This window comes from Scyliorhinus torazame, chromosome 16 (genome assembly GCF_047496885.1).
Source record: "Scyliorhinus torazame isolate Kashiwa2021f chromosome 16, sScyTor2.1, whole genome shotgun sequence".
Taxonomy (NCBI): Eukaryota; Metazoa; Chordata; class Chondrichthyes; order Carcharhiniformes; family Scyliorhinidae; genus Scyliorhinus; species Scyliorhinus torazame.
The window spans coordinates 133,524,482-133,540,043 of record NC_092722.1 but is presented as its reverse complement, the minus strand read 5'-3'; the positions used below and the strand labels follow the sequence as shown (position 1 = coordinate 133,540,043).

At 47.8% G+C, this 15,562-nt stretch overlaps 1 protein-coding gene across 1 annotated transcript in view; it reads right to left on the bottom strand.

Moving 5' to 3' along the window:
* The window catches only part of LOC140392301 (protein CC2D2B-like), a 180,997-nt gene that overhangs the window by 23,668 nt on the left and 141,767 nt on the right, over nucleotides 1-15,562 (bottom strand). Inside the window, exon 14 of the mRNA XM_072477616.1 lies at nucleotides 9,128-9,305. Coding sequence (XP_072333717.1) covers nucleotides 9,128-9,305 — 178 coding nt within the window. The remainder of the gene's footprint in view (nucleotides 1-9,127; nucleotides 9,306-15,562) is intronic.

The following is a 15,562-nucleotide window of genomic DNA, read 5'->3' as shown; positions in this document are numbered from 1 at the left end:
GCACTCTGGATTTCTCCTGCTCAGAGAGACAGAGAGAGAGACACAGATACAAATACCACTTACCTTCCCAGACTGCACTCTGGATTTCTCCTGTTCAGAGACGCAGAAAGAGACACAGACACAAATACGCCTTACCATCCCAGGCTGCACTCCGAATTTCTCCTGCTCAGAGTCACAGAGAGAGACACAGACACACATACCACTCATCTTCCCAGACTGCACTCTGGATTTCTCCTGCTAGAGACACAGACACAAATACCACTTACCTTCCCAGACTGCACTCCAGGTTTCTCCTGTTCAGAGATGCAGAAAGAGACACAGACACAAATACCATTTACCTTCCCAGACTACACTCTGGATTTCTCCTGCTCAGAGACACAGAGAGAGACACAGATACAAATGCCATTTACCTTCCCAGACTGCACTCCGAACTTCTCCTGCTCAGAGACACAAAGAGAGTGTTATGGGTCAGGGTTTAGAGAACTCCAAAGTGTATCATGGAGTTCACCTGACCTACAACGTTTAATAGATTTTGGTATGGGGAGCACACGGCTCACTCTACAGGTATGGTACAGCAGACATGGACCAGTGGTTTTTAAAAACAAAACAATGTTTATTCTATGAACTCAAATTAACCTTTTTAAAACAAACAGTGAATATCTTAGCAACCAGTAAATCAAATACACCCCCCAAAGAATACAACACTAAGTTATCTAAATGCTGTCCTTTTCACATCCAAAAGACTTAACAAACTTTCAAACAGGAGCACATTAGGGTTACATTCAAGACTGGAAACATTTATAATTCTTCTGAATTCACCAAATGAGCCATAGATAGTCTTTGGATAGCAGAGACCACAGCAGTGCAGCTCCCTTTTAACTTCAGATTCAGCTCACTGAAAAACACAGACACACCCAAGCTCTTTCTCAAACTGAAACTAAAAAGCAGGCGTAGAGCGCAGCTCCACCCAGACTCTGACATCACTCCAGTAACATGGCCAGCTCCATTTCTTAAAGATACATTTCATAAACACTCATTTCTTAAAGGGTACTCTCACATGACACCTCCCCCCCAAGAAAAAAAAACAACCCATCAACTTCAAGATGGTTTAATTTTTCACTTTTTCACCATCCTTTAAGAAATGCACACAGTAAATATACTTCTCGTTTTAAAAGACAACACACGCAAACAGGTATAATAATATAGTCCATTTTTGTTCTACTTCCTCCAACTGAAATCCTTCTCAATTAATAGTCTCTTTCAACAAGAAGGTCTCTGCACGATCTGTCCATTACTCTACGCCTTGGCATTTCTCTTTAGTCAGATAATTTAGTTCAATCTGATCACAGAGTTCCTTGCAATTCTCCAACACAGGAGCATTGGTTATCACAGTTTTCAGGCAGTCAAAAGCCTGTTGAAAGTCCGCTGTCCATTGAAATTATTGATGTTTCTTAAGCAAGTCCATCAGTGGAGCAATCACGCTATAAAACTTTTTCACAAATGTTCGATCCAATCCACTCATGCCAAGAAATCGCATGATTTCCCTTCGTCTTGAGGGTATCGAAAACACCTCAACGAAAGTGATTTGGGTTTTCCAAATTCACTTTTGGCTAGGTTTATCACCAAACCTGCCTCATGAAGTCGATCGAATAACTCCATCAGAATTTTTAAAAGGTATTTCCATGTCTGGCTGAAAATTACCAGATCGTCGATGTATACAGCACAATTGGGTAATCCTGATTGGGTAATTGTTAGTTGACTGTTGAAATGTGGCTGGGGTGTTTTTCATGCCAAATGGCATAACTTTGAATTGGTATATACCATCTGGAGTCACAAAAGCTGAAATCTCCTTCGCTCTTTCGGATAAAGGTACCTGCCAGTAAACTTTAAGTAAATCCAGTTTGGAAATAAAAACTGATTGTCTCACTTTCTCAATGCAATCCTTCAAACGTGGGATAGCATCAGAGTCCATTCTTGTAACTGCATTAATCTTTCTATAGTCCACACACAACCGTTGGGTACAGTCTGGTTTAGGTACCATCACTATGGGTGAGCTCCATTGGCTGCAACCCACTTCAATTATGCCATTTTTCAGCATACTCTCAATCTCTTTGTTAACCTGTGCCAATTTTAAAGGGTTAAGTCTGTATGGATGTTGTTTGATTGGAACAGCATTTCCCACATTTACATCATGTATAGCCATTTTAGTACTTCCCAATTTATCTCCACAAACTTGCCCATGTGATATCAATAACTCTTTCTGGTCAGTTCGTTTTTCCTCTGGAAGATAACTCAACAATTTATCCCAATTTTTAAGAACATCCTCATTTTCCAATTTAATTTGAGGTATGTCAAATTCACAGTCATCTGGATTTGGTTCATCACTTTGAATTAGAATTATTAAAACCTCCTTTTTCTCTCCTTCACTTTCAAAGTACCTTTTCAGCATATTCACACGACACACTCGGTGATTCTTCCTTCTATCTGGTGTTTTTACCACACAATTCACCTCACTTAATTTCTTTCAATCTGATAAGGTCCACAAAACCTCGCTTTTAATGGTTCACCTACCATTGGTAACAACACTAAAACCTTATCACCACTGGCAAAACTACGAACTTTGGATTTTTTGTCCGCTACCCGTTTCATCACATTTTGTGCAACTTTTAAATGTTGTCGAGCCAATTCACCTGGTCTATTTAATCATGCCCTAAAATTTGACACGTAATCCAATAATGTAATTTCCGATTTCTCACTCACCAATTTTTCCTGAATCAATTTAAGTGGTCCTCTTACCTCATGACCCAAAATCAGTTCAAAAGGACTACATTTGGTTGACTCATTAGTTGCATCCCTAATTGCAAACTGTACGAATGGAATTCCTTTATTCCAATCCTCTAGATAATCTTGACAATATGCCCTCAACATTGTCTTTAATGTCTGATGCCACCTTTCTAACGCCCCCTGCGATTCTGGATGGTAAGCAGTTGATTTAAATTGTTTTATTCCTAAGCTTTCCATAACTTCTTTGAATAACTTTGAGTCCAGCTTGAACTGGATGGAGCAGCGGTTGACCTGCATCACCACATGCCATTCGTCCTCCAAATCCACAGCGAGGATGGACTGAATGCGAGATAAGTTAGGTGTGGCATGTTCACGTGTGGCAATGATGCCCACTCGGTAGGCGGACTCCAGGCACTCGTCCTCTGGATCCATTGTACTGCCAGGATCAGAATCCTGTAATCGGTGTTGCACATTCTGGACGCGCCGTCGTCGGAATTGGGTGCGTGGCCTCTGACTGGTGGTGCAGACCTGCACAAGGCTGCATAGTATCCAGCCTACACGCAGTTTAAACATCGCCTGCCTCTTGCAGGGCAGTGTCCCTTTAGGTGGGCATTACCGCATTTCGGGCACGTCATGATGTCGGCATCGTGACGCGGTGTACGTCATCGCAAATGCACATTGCGGTCAGCAGATGTCTGCACCTGCACAGTGTGGGTGTCGGCCGCTTCGTTATCCCATTCGCATCGCGCATGCGTGGGGCTCCGGGAAAAGCGCGCAAGATGGCCGTTGTCTTCAATGCTGAGGCGCTGCGTCCGGGAGATGGCCTGCACACTCTCTGCCTCGTGGGAGGCAAGTTTCTCATTTTCAGCCGATTTGTATTGGGAATACCGATTTTGTGCGTGCTCACGCGCTGTACATGTTTCAATCGCGACTGGCAGGGTCATATGCTTGATTTTTAAGAGCTGCTCTCTCAGAGGATCAGAGTGAACTCCAAATACGATTTGGTCTCTGATCATGGAGTCAGCAATATCACCAAAGTTGCAGGACAGCGCTAGCAGGCGGAGGTTAGTTAAGAAGGCATTGAAAGATTCATCTTTAACTTGAAGACGTTGTTTGAATATGTAGCGCTCAAAGATTTAATTGGTGTCCACTTCACAGTGACTATCAGATTGTCCAGGATAGTCTGAAACTTTGTCTTGTCCTGGCCTTTGGTGAAGTTAAACGAGTTGAAGAGTTCGATGGCTTGATCACCTGCTGTTGAGAGGAGAAGCACGATCTTTCTTGCATCAGACGCACCCTCGAGTTCTGATGCTGTGATGTACAGCAGAAACGTTTGCTTGAATGTCCACCAGTTGGACTGAGATTGCCGGAGGTCCTGAGCTGGTGAGGAGCCTGAATCTTCTCCATGGTGCCGGGATACAGTTGCTGGTCGTCACGGAATGGACTGAGGTAAGCCACCTTAAATTAGTAGTCTCCTGGTATCATGTTGTGTTAGGTACACTGGTATAACACTGGCTGCAACTGGATACAGCTTAGATCAAAAAGACATTCCAGAACTTGAAGTTAGTTCAATCAGGTTTATTGAACTAATAGCACAGTTAGCACAGTTCTCTGTGAGTTCGACTCTCTGCTAACTTAAGTGTGGTTACTCTGTCTGACTGAACCAGACTAGCTCTTAGCCACGTGGTGGAGGTGTGAGATTGTAACAACACCCTTGACTGACTCTCTAGATGTTCATCAGTGGAAAGAGGCTGAGTGTCAGTGCCTCATGTCTTTTATAGTCAGATCCCACCCCTGAGTGTCCTGCCTGCTTATTGGTCATGTCCTGTCTGTGTGTCCATTAGCTGCTTGTCTGTGCCTGCCTGTATGTCATTATGTGTGTGTCTGCATATCATGACAGGGCCCACCTTCCTATTTGCTGTCCTTCTCTTTTCAACCCTCAACTTCAATCTGCGAATGAGTAGCTTCACTCTGGCATCATCATATTCTCACCCTATAAAGGTCAGGCAGCCTCAGGTGCAAGTGGCCTTTTGGAAAAGTGCTTGTAACTGTAGAACCATTTTTCAGCACACATCAGATGGTGCCTCTTCCGTCAATTCTCCATCATCCTACGCACTATGGCACCGACAAGAGGCAGGAGCACCATAGCAATCCTCTTTTCAGTCATGGCAGTCCTGACAAGGCGTCCTGGGGAGATTAATGTCCATTTAGGGGCCATCGCCTGTGCGAGTTCAATGGTGATAGTGCAAGGTAATCTTCAGGACAGTCATCCAAAAGTCTCAGGGAATGGTGCAGGATTGCAGTTACCCTGCACTTTCAATGTACATCAAATACTTCATCAGCACAATACTCTGATAGATGCCTCCCAGTCATGAAAGTGCATCTCTTTTGAATCTCTAATTCTCCCCTAATTCCCATCCCTGCTGACACCTCTGTTGGCTTTGATGACTTTGGCAGGTGTCCTTTGGAGGGTCAAAGCCTGGAGGACCCAGCCTGATTTGGATCGCAGGTCACCTGCTGTGGGGCAGGCGCACACTCTTCGGCCTGTGGAGCTGCAGCAGACGGGATCACAGGTGGAGGAAATAGGGATCAGCTGGATACTCCTGCATGGCCCAGGGGTATCCTCATACTGGTCTTCATCCGTAAGGGTGTCCGAGTGCCCTTGATTGACTCCTTGAGGAGAAGGGACACCTGGAGTGATAATTTAGATACTCTATCCCCAATCTCACTTAGCCATTGATGGATACCACCAATGCCTACAGTGATGGGGTGCTAATCTTGGAGTACAGCAGGCCCGATGTTCTGCACTAGGGTCTCCATGATGGCCGCCATCATTTTAATGGTGCATTGACATGTTGGCGCTATAACCTCAGACTGAACACAAGCAGGCTCCGCAATCGTCCGTTGTAATCTGAAAACTGTGGCTGATCGTCCCGCATCTCTCATTGCAACTCCAACATCTGTATTATCAGAGGCTTGTTATCTGTTGTGGACTCAGCAATACCTTTGCCTCTAGCAGTCCTCGACGTGGGGTGATCTTGGATGCTCCTGTCTCCTGCTGTGGACCAGAATCTGTGCTGTGCTCATCAGATTGTGACCCCGAGCCTGCTCCAGAACTAGGTGGAGGGTGCGTGTAAATGATGTGCAAGGTCTTCAACTGGTGCGCCCTCAGATCCTCATCGGTGATTACGTGGGAGCTGGAGATAAGGGGCTAACTCCCATTACCTTGCTGCATTTCACACTGGCACCTGTCAAAGAGATGAGATAATTAGTGAATGGTTACAGCATCAACAACATTACAATGCACTCACAGTATCGTTGACTGAAGGATGAACTGATACAGAGGTTTTACTAGTTGGGAGACACCGGTCTCACCATCAGTGAATGGTCCCAGTCCTCTCAAGTCAGCACGTTCCTTATATGGAGTGAGGGTCTTGAGTTCCGCCATCCCTTACCAATCTGAGATCGCTCTGTTTCGTTGTGGGTAAGCTGGTCCTGCATAAAACCAGATGGAGGGACTGGGAACAATAAAGATGTTAAGATAGATGGTAACAATGTCTGTCCTGTTTGGGTGTTGAGTGGACGTGGGTAAGGGCTGAGAACACAGGTTGCACAGATCAATGGCATTGTCAAGGTGTTCGAGAGAGTGGTGATGTCCTTGTGCTGGTACTGTGCAATATCCCTGTGGACTGTTAAGCTACGAATGCCTGATGCGCTTGTGAGAGTGTGAGTTGGGAGTGAGGATAAGGTTGACTTACCTTGGTGGAACAGGTGAGATTTTTCTTTTCTGACGCTGGATGCCTGATCTCTTCTGAGCTGAGTTGGCACTGACCACGTTGATCACCTGCTCACAAACCGCAATGGTGACAGCATTCCCCCATGCTGTCCAGAAATAGTCCCAGCGTTCTTTCACTAAACTTTAGGCCACTAGTCTTCTTAATTTTGAATTCCATCTCTCTTTTTTAGTAGTTCTGGGCCCCGGACAGTGACGCAGGTGCAGTTTAAATATGGCACCCGGAAAGATGAAAATTAGAGCACGGTGGGAAGGGCAAATCACAGCCTGATCCGCCACGAGATCCGTGTTCTTCCTGATGCATATATAATGAAGTGAAGTGGAGATGTTTTGGCACTGAAACCTACCATTATGGCTAGCAGAAAAAGCACCTTTTTTGTCACCTGCCACTGAACTTAGTCGGTGGGGACGAAAATTTATCTTCAGTAACCATCAGCTGTAATTTTTCACATCCTGTAGAAATACTTATGGAAACCCAATAATAGTTTGTCGTAAACGTGCATTCAGAAAAAGTTCAATCACAGACGGATTGGCGCCCGGTGCTGCTCTCGATTCTGGCCTCTCCCACGATTTAATGGCCTTTTTGCGCTCTCGCTTAAGCACAACACGGCCATTAAATTGCGATTGTTTAACATCCACCTGAAAGGGTAGATGGGCCTTGGTTTAACATTTCATCTGAAAGGCAACACCATCAATTGTACAGTAGCTGGAATGTTGTGCTCAAGTCCCTGAAACGGAACTTGATCCCAAAGTTTAGTCTCAGAGCCAAGAATGTTACCAATTTAGCCACAGTTTGCACTAATTGCCCAGAACCAGATTGGATTTCAGCACAAAACTTACCAAAATTTGGCACAAATTAACAATCACACACAGGAGTCACAAGATGATTGGTAATGGGAAAATGCCATACAGGTGCGATGTACGTTCTTAGCAACTGGGCCTGAAATGTATTGAAGGGGTTGAATAGCAAGGTTTTATTTTGAATCCAAATAAATACTAATGATTAACTAAAAAAGATTCAGTTTCATTTCTAATGTTGGATTGGATTGGATTTGTTTATTGTCATGTGTACCAAGGTACAGTGAAAAGTATTTTTCTGCGGGCAGCTCAACAGATCATTAAGTACATGAAAAGAAAAGGAAATAAGAGAAAATACATAATAGGGTAACTTAAGGTACACAATGTAACTAGATAACACCGGCATTGGGTGAAGCATACAGGGGTGCAGTGTTAAAGAGGTCAGTCCATAAGAGGGTCGTTTAGTAATCTGGTAACAGTGGGGAAGAAGCTGACCCGCTGTTGGAATTCCTCAGCTTAATGGATACAAAATTAACATCCATGTTCAAAAACATTTTACCTGTAATTAATTTTATAGAACATGGAATATCCGTGCCCTGACGATCAACTCCACCCCTCTATTGGGCAACATTCTGTGATTAAGTAAGCCTATTCACAACTTTGGTGTAATTTGATCCCGAGGTGAGTTTTCAACCTCATATTTATGCCATTTCTAATACTGTCTATTTCCACTCCACAACATTGCTTGACATTGCCTTTGTCCCAGCTTATCTGCTACTGAAACCCTCATCCATGCATTTGTTACGACTAGACTTCACAATTCAAAAACACATCTGGCTGGTTTCCGTAAACCTGAGGCCATCCAAAATTAGTCATAGATATGTCATAGAATTTACAGTGCAGAAGGAGGCCATTTGGCCCATCGAGTCTGCATCAGCTCTTGGAAAGAGCACCCTACCTAAGCCCACACCTACACCCTATCCCCATAACCCAGTAACGCCACCCAACACTAAGGGCAATTTTGGACACTAAGGGCAATTTAGCGTGGCCAATCCACCTAACCTGCACATCTTTGGACTGTGGGAGGAAACCGGAGCACCCGGAGGAAACCCACGCACACACGGGGAGAACGTAAAGACTCCGCACAGGCAGTGACCCGAGCCGGGAATCGAACCTGGGACCCTGAAGCTGTGAAGCAATTGTGCTAACCACTATGCTACTGTGCTGCCCACAGTTTCTTAACTCGCACCAAGTCCCATTCTCCTATCACCCCGATGCCCATTGGCCTATGTTGGCTCCCAAATTTTTATCTTTGTTTTCAATTCCCTCCCTGGTCTTGCCCCTCCCAATTTCTGTAATCTCCTCCAACCTCACAATCCTCTGAGATATTTGAGCCTGTTGTGCATTCCCAATCATACTTGCACCAGCATTGGTGTCGTGCTTCAGTTGCCTGGACCTTAAACTTTGAAATTCCCTCGGCATACCACTACACCTTCCTATTTTGGTTTCCTTATACAAGACACATTTTGAAAACTACCTCTTTGACCAAGCTCATGTGACCTGTTATCTCCTTATGTGGCTCTGTGCATACCTCATTTAATAATACACTCGCAAAACAACTTGGGACATTTCATTATGTTAAAGACACCACGTAAATATGTTGTTGTATCACATCAAAATTTTGACAAATCAATTATGAGAATAATCTTAATTGAAAACATAATGTATGTTCTAAAAAGATGCAGCACAAACCTTGAAATCTTTCAACAAACTTTCTAATGCTGTGCTCTGTTCTTCACTTACTGAATGACCAAGGTTTTGTTCTAGTACAGGGAGAAATCTTTGAAACACTCCAGTACAGTAACGGTTCCATCGAGTGGGGTGTTGAGCTCTCCAATCCATAATTTTGCTTTTCAATGCCCATTCAATTCTAAGTCACAGAGAATAAAACGTGTGATCAAACATGCCTTGAAAGTAGCAACCAGAAATATTTATTGTTTTAACTTAATCTATATGGCAAATGGCATGCAAAGCAACTTTAATAATATTCAATGGTCTCGGCATCAACTAAATCAAACGGCAAAACATTTCATGTTCCAGCAATGTGCTAAATAAAGACATTTCACCCAGGCTAGAGTTTTACGTGTGAAATTGCATTAGAAGACATCAGGCATGCATTCCAATGTCATCTGGCAATATTATGGTTGTTGGGCGAGCTTGAGTCCCTTGTGTGCCCGACAAAAAATAAATAAACAATTAAGGTTAATGGAAAGACAATGAAGCAAACTTTATGGTGTCCAATGCAATTTTGCGCTCAGCACATGGACAAAATGGGCAGGTGGACAATCTTCTTTTTCATCATGTCAGCTAAGGGCAGAAGAATAGATCCGCAGGATGGCCATTGTCAGTAGTGAGGAATTTAGGTGAGAGTTTGCTGCCAGTTGCTTTGCGAAACTTGACGGCTTTATCTCTGTTTTTAACTTTAGTCTTTACGTTGCTAGTCTTAATCTCAGGACTCATTGGTTTTTCCGAGGCTCCTGGAGGATTTATACTGTGTGGAGCCTTCCAGGCAGTTTCTGCTTGTCCGCTAATGGGGATTGTCTACTCCTTTGAGTAGGAAGGCAGCAGAAGGGAGAGGACTCTAGGTGCCCGCAGGCAGGGTCCAAAGGAGTGACCTGTGGGAGGAGAGTGCAGGCACACGGGGTGCAGGGCCAGCAAGAAGTGCAAGGTGGAAGGGGGTCACAGAAGACATCATTATTCTGCTGCCAGAGTGTACAGACAGCGATCCAACTGACTCAACATGTCAGAGGTGCAGTGCTGAAGGAGGCTCCACCTCTCTAAGGTGACTGTGACCTCCATATGTTAAATAGGGCCAGACATTGCCTCATACTGCAGTGGCTACCCCATGCTAGTTGGTACAGATGCCTGGTCAGCCCTCAACAAAGGTTAAGATACTGAACCAGACATGTAACGTATTTAGGTTTTAAGACTGTTGAAAAAAAGAATTAGTTCCAGGAGTGGTGATATAAGAAATTGGGCTTGGTTAGCTTATAAACAAAACTTTATTCAAACAAAAGAAAATAAAACAATATTTAAACTTGCAAACTTCACAGTTCTAACACTAACAGATTATATGCAGTTTCTTTTATAAAAAATGTTTAATTGAAGTTTTTATATTTTATACACTATAAATTTGGTAAGGATAAATGCATTGGTTCCAATGTACAAGTCATTTTTCTCTATGCTGATCCCGACTCCCCCCCCCCCCCCCCACCACCCCCCCCCCCCCCCCCCCCCCCCCACCCCTTGGTCTCCCCCCCGCCTTCACTTGTTGATTCAGGGTCCTTGCTGGGTCCTTTACTGTACAATCGGCAGTTATCTGCTATTTACATGTGAACGGTGCCCTTCCCTCCTTTTGCCATTTGGCCTTTCCCCTATCTTCTCCCCTCTCCCTATCCTGTTTTCTTGTGTCCTTGTTCTAGGCCCCCTGGCCTCTGTATCGGCCGTTTTCCGGCCTGCCCCTTTGTGGTAGTCTGTATTAGGGGTATTAGGGTACCTAGTCCATCTCTAGTCCAATAAAGGCTTCAATTGTCAACCAATCTCGCTTCTGGAGTTATTGATCGAGCATCAATTTATTGGACTAGATTTTAAAGAATGGAGCTCCGAATCAAGCTGGAGTTTCTGCAACTCAGCCCCCACGTGGCAAACTCAGTGGCAACCTTCAAACACTGGCTGGCATGCTTCAAAGTGTACCTCAGGACGGCCACGACTGCACCCATGGAGGACCAGAAACTGCAAGTTCTCCACTCGAGGGTGAGCCCAGAGATCTACACCCTCATGAAGGATGCGGACAATTTTGAGGTCGCGATGGCCCTGTTGAAAGGACACTCCATTTGCCCAGTAAACCAGGTTTACGCATGACATCTGCTAGCGACAAGATGACAAATCCCAGGGGAATCACTAGATTAATTATACCGCGCGCTCCTGGTACTGGGTAGGAACTGTGACTTCCCCCAAGTTTCAGCCAGCGACCACACAGAACTTTTAATCTGGGACGCATTCGTTGCAGGTATGCTGTCCTCCCAAATCCTTCAGCGGCTGCTGGAGAAAGAGACACTAGGCCTCAAGGAGGCACGGGCCCTTGCTAGCTCCCTGGATATGGCCTCCCGAAACGCCCGCGCGTACGTCCCCAACCGCGCAGAAGCCCCTTGGGCAGCGTGGAACCCACCCGCGACCGGCCCCGATGCATCCCCCATCCCCCCACAAGCTTGTGCCGCACAGCTACCAGGCAACCCGGGGGGGGCCCCGCTGTTATTTTTGCAGGCAAGCCAAGCACCACCGGCAGCGCTGCCCGGCCCGCTCCTCCACCTGCAAAGGTTGTGGCAAAAAGGGCCATTTCGTGGTGGTATGCCAGGCCCGGGCGTTTGCCGCTATCTCCGTGGGTGAACAGGGGCCGCCACCACAACTCTCTCCATGGGCCATGTGCGGACCGCCACCACAACTCTCTCCATGGGCCATGTGCGGACCGCGGGCGCCACCATCTTCATTTTCCCCAGCCATGTGCGGGCCCCGGGCGCCGCCATCTTGTTCCCCAGGGACCACGTGCGATGCGTGGGTTCCGCCATCTTGCCCACCCCCAGCCATGTGCGACCCGTGGGTGCCGCCATCTTGGCTGGAGTCTCAGGACCCCGATTTGGATGACCACACACCGCCCGAGGAAAATCTTCAACTTTTACCATGACTTGCCTCGGTGACCCTGGACCAGACTCGGCCCCGAACGCTCTCGACCGCAACGATGACCGTGCTCATCTACCGGCGCAAATCATCCTGCCTGATCGACTCCGGGAGCACAGAGAGCTTCATACACCCCAACACGGTAAGGCGCTGTTCTCTTCCCATACACCCAGTTAACCAAAAAATCTCCGAGATCAAGGGGTTCTGCATAGCGAACCTTACGGTCTAGGGAAGAGAATTAGAAAATTCCCGACTCTACGTCCTCCCTCATCTCTGCGCTGCCACGCTCCTGGGATTGGACTTCCAATGCAACCTCCAGAGCTTAACTTTTAAATTTGGCGGCCCTATACCCCCCCGCCCTCACTGTCTGCAGCCTCGCGACCCTCAAGGTTGGCCCGCCTTCCCTTTTTGCGAATCTCACCCCGGATTGCAAACCCGTTGCCACCAGGGGCAGACGGTACAGTGCCCAGGACCGGACCTTCATTAGGTCGGAATCCAGCGGCTACTGAAGGAAGGTGTTATCGAGGCTAGCAACAGCCCCTGGAGAGCTCAAGTAGTGGTTGTAAAGACCGGGGAGAAGCACAGGATGGTCGGCGATTATAGTCAGACCATCAACAGGTATACGCAGCTCGACGCGTACCCTCTCCCCCGCATATCTGATTTGGTCAATCAGATTGCACAATATAAGGTATTTTCCATGGTGGACCTCAAATCCGCCTACCAGCAGCTCCCCATCCGCCCGGACGACCGCAAGTACACTGCATTCGAAGCAGATGGGCAGGTCTACCACTTCCTAAGGGTTCCCTACAGTGTCACAAATGGAGTCTCGGTCTTCCAACGGAAGATGGACCAAATGGTTGACCGGTACGGTTTGCGGGCCACGTTTCCGTACCTCAACAACGTCACCAACTGCGGCCACGACCAGCAGGACCACGACACCAACCTCCGCAAATTCCTCCATACCGCAAAAACCCTTAATTTGACCTACAACAAAGACAAATGCGAGTTCAGCACCAACCGTCTAGCCATCCTCGGCTACGAGGTGCATGATGGAGTCATAGGCCCAGATCCCGAACGCATGTGCCCCCTCATGGAGTTTCCCCTCCCCCACTGCTCCAATGCCCTGAAACGCTGCCTGAGATTTTTTTCATATTACGCCCAGTGGGTCCCCAATTATGCGGACAAGGCCCGCCCACTAATCCAATCCTCAGTTTCCCCCTGTCGGCAGAGGCCCGCCAGGCCTTCAGCCGCATAAAGGCGGACATCGCAAAGGCCACGATGCATGCAATCGATGAATCCCTTCCCTTCAAAGTCGAGAGCGACGCGTCCGACGTAGCTCTGGCGGCCACCCTCAACCAAACGGGCAGACCGTGGCCTTCTTGTCACGCACCCTCCATGCTTCAGAAATCCGTCATTCCTCCATTGAAAAAGAGGCCCAGGCCATAGTAGAAGCTGTGCGGCACTGGAGGCATTACCTGGCCGGCAGGAGATTCACGCTCCTCACTGACCAACGGTCGGTAGCTTTCATGTTCGATAATGCACAGCGGGGCAAGATAAAGAACATTAAGATCTTACGGTGGAGGATCGAGCTCTCTATCTACAACTATGAGACCTTGTATCGTCCCGGGAAGCTAAACGAGCCTCCTGATGCCCTATCCCGCGGCACGTGCCAACACACAAGTCGACCGACTCCGGGCCCTCCATATGGACCTCTGCCACCCGTGGGTCACTCGATTCTTCCATTTTATCAAGACCCGCAACCTGCCCTACTCCCTCGAGGAGGTCAAGACCGCCACCAGGAACTGCCAAATCAGCGCGGAGTGCAAGCCGCACTTCTACAGGCCAGAGAAAGCGCACCTGATAAAGGCTTCCCGTCCCTTTGAACGCCTCAGTATGAACTTCAAAGGGCCCCTCCCCTCCACCGACCGCAACACGTACTTCCTGAACATGATTGATGAGTATTCCCGGTTCCCATTCGCCATCCCCTGCCCCGACATGACCGCAGCCACCGTCATAAAAGCCCTCCACAGTATCTTTACTCTGTTTGATTTCCCCGCCTACATACACAGCGATAGGGGGTCCTCCTTCATGAGCGACGAACTGCGTCAATTCTTGCTCAGCAAGGGTATCGCCTCGAGCAGGACGACCAGTTATAACCCCTGGGGAAACGGACAGGTAGAGAGGGAAGACCGTCCTACTGGACCTACGGTCCAGGAATCTCCCAGTCTCCTGCTGGCAGGAGGTCCTTCCCGATGCACACCACTCCATCCGATCACTGCTGTGTACCACGACAAACGAAACACCTCATGAACGTCTCCTTGTCTTCCCTAGGAAGTCCTCCTCCGGGACCTCGCTCCCAACCTGTCTGGCAGCTCATTCTGCTCCGCAAACACGTGTGGGCGGACAAGTCGGACCCATTGGTAGAGAGGGTCCACCTCCTTCACGCTAACCCTCAGTACCCTACGTGGCGTACCCCGACGGCCAGCAGGATACGGTCTCCCTACGTAACCTGGCGCCCGCTGGATCCTCACCCGCACCCCCCCCACCAACCCCACCCTCCCTCCCACCAGCGCACCCCACGGCTGCCCCATTTCCAGGTGGATCGATACTTCCACTCGTCCCACCCAGGGGTGATGAAGCTACCTAAGAAGCCGAAGTCACGCTCCCGGAGTCACGGATGCCCGAGCCGGCGCCTGCATCACCGCCGAAACTGCGACGATCACAGAGGATGACCAGGGCCCCCGATCGACTAATTGCTTCATTCTGATATGTACATGTAAAATGAATACTGTTGTGACATGTACCACCGACGGGTATCACCATAACCTCTACCACTGTATGACGCGAGACCACCACCCTGCTGGGTTTTTTAACAGAATGTGGTAGTCCGTATTAGGGGTATTACGGTACCTAGGTTGAGGCTGTAAGATCATTGGTGCGGGAGGTACCTGAGACAGGAAGATCATTGGTGAAGCCTGCCTGCTGGTTCCGCCCAGTAAGGCGGAGTATAAGAGTCTGTGTCTCCCTAGCAGCTGCATTCTGTACCTGCGCTGCTGGGGGAACCATCTAGTCCAATAAAGCCTACAATTGTCATCCAATCCCGCTTCTGGAGTTATTGATCAAGCATCACCCTTCTTTTCCTCTAGCCTCCCCCTTCCTTCCCTTCAGTCCTGCTGGCTCCCGTGCGTTCCTCCCCCTCCATGCTACTCTATTGGCTGTTGGCATCGAACAGGTCCTGGAACAAACTGCTGAATGACCTCCACGCTTTGTGGAAGCCATCCTCTGTCCCTCAGATGGTGAACTTGATCTTCTCTAGGTGGAGAAATTCCAATAGGTCTACCAGCTGGTCTGCAGCTGTGGGTGGTGCTGCTGATCGCCAGCTGAGCAGGATTCTCCGGCGGGCAATTAGGGAAGCAAAGGCAAGGGCGTCGGCACTCTTCCCCAAGAATAGTT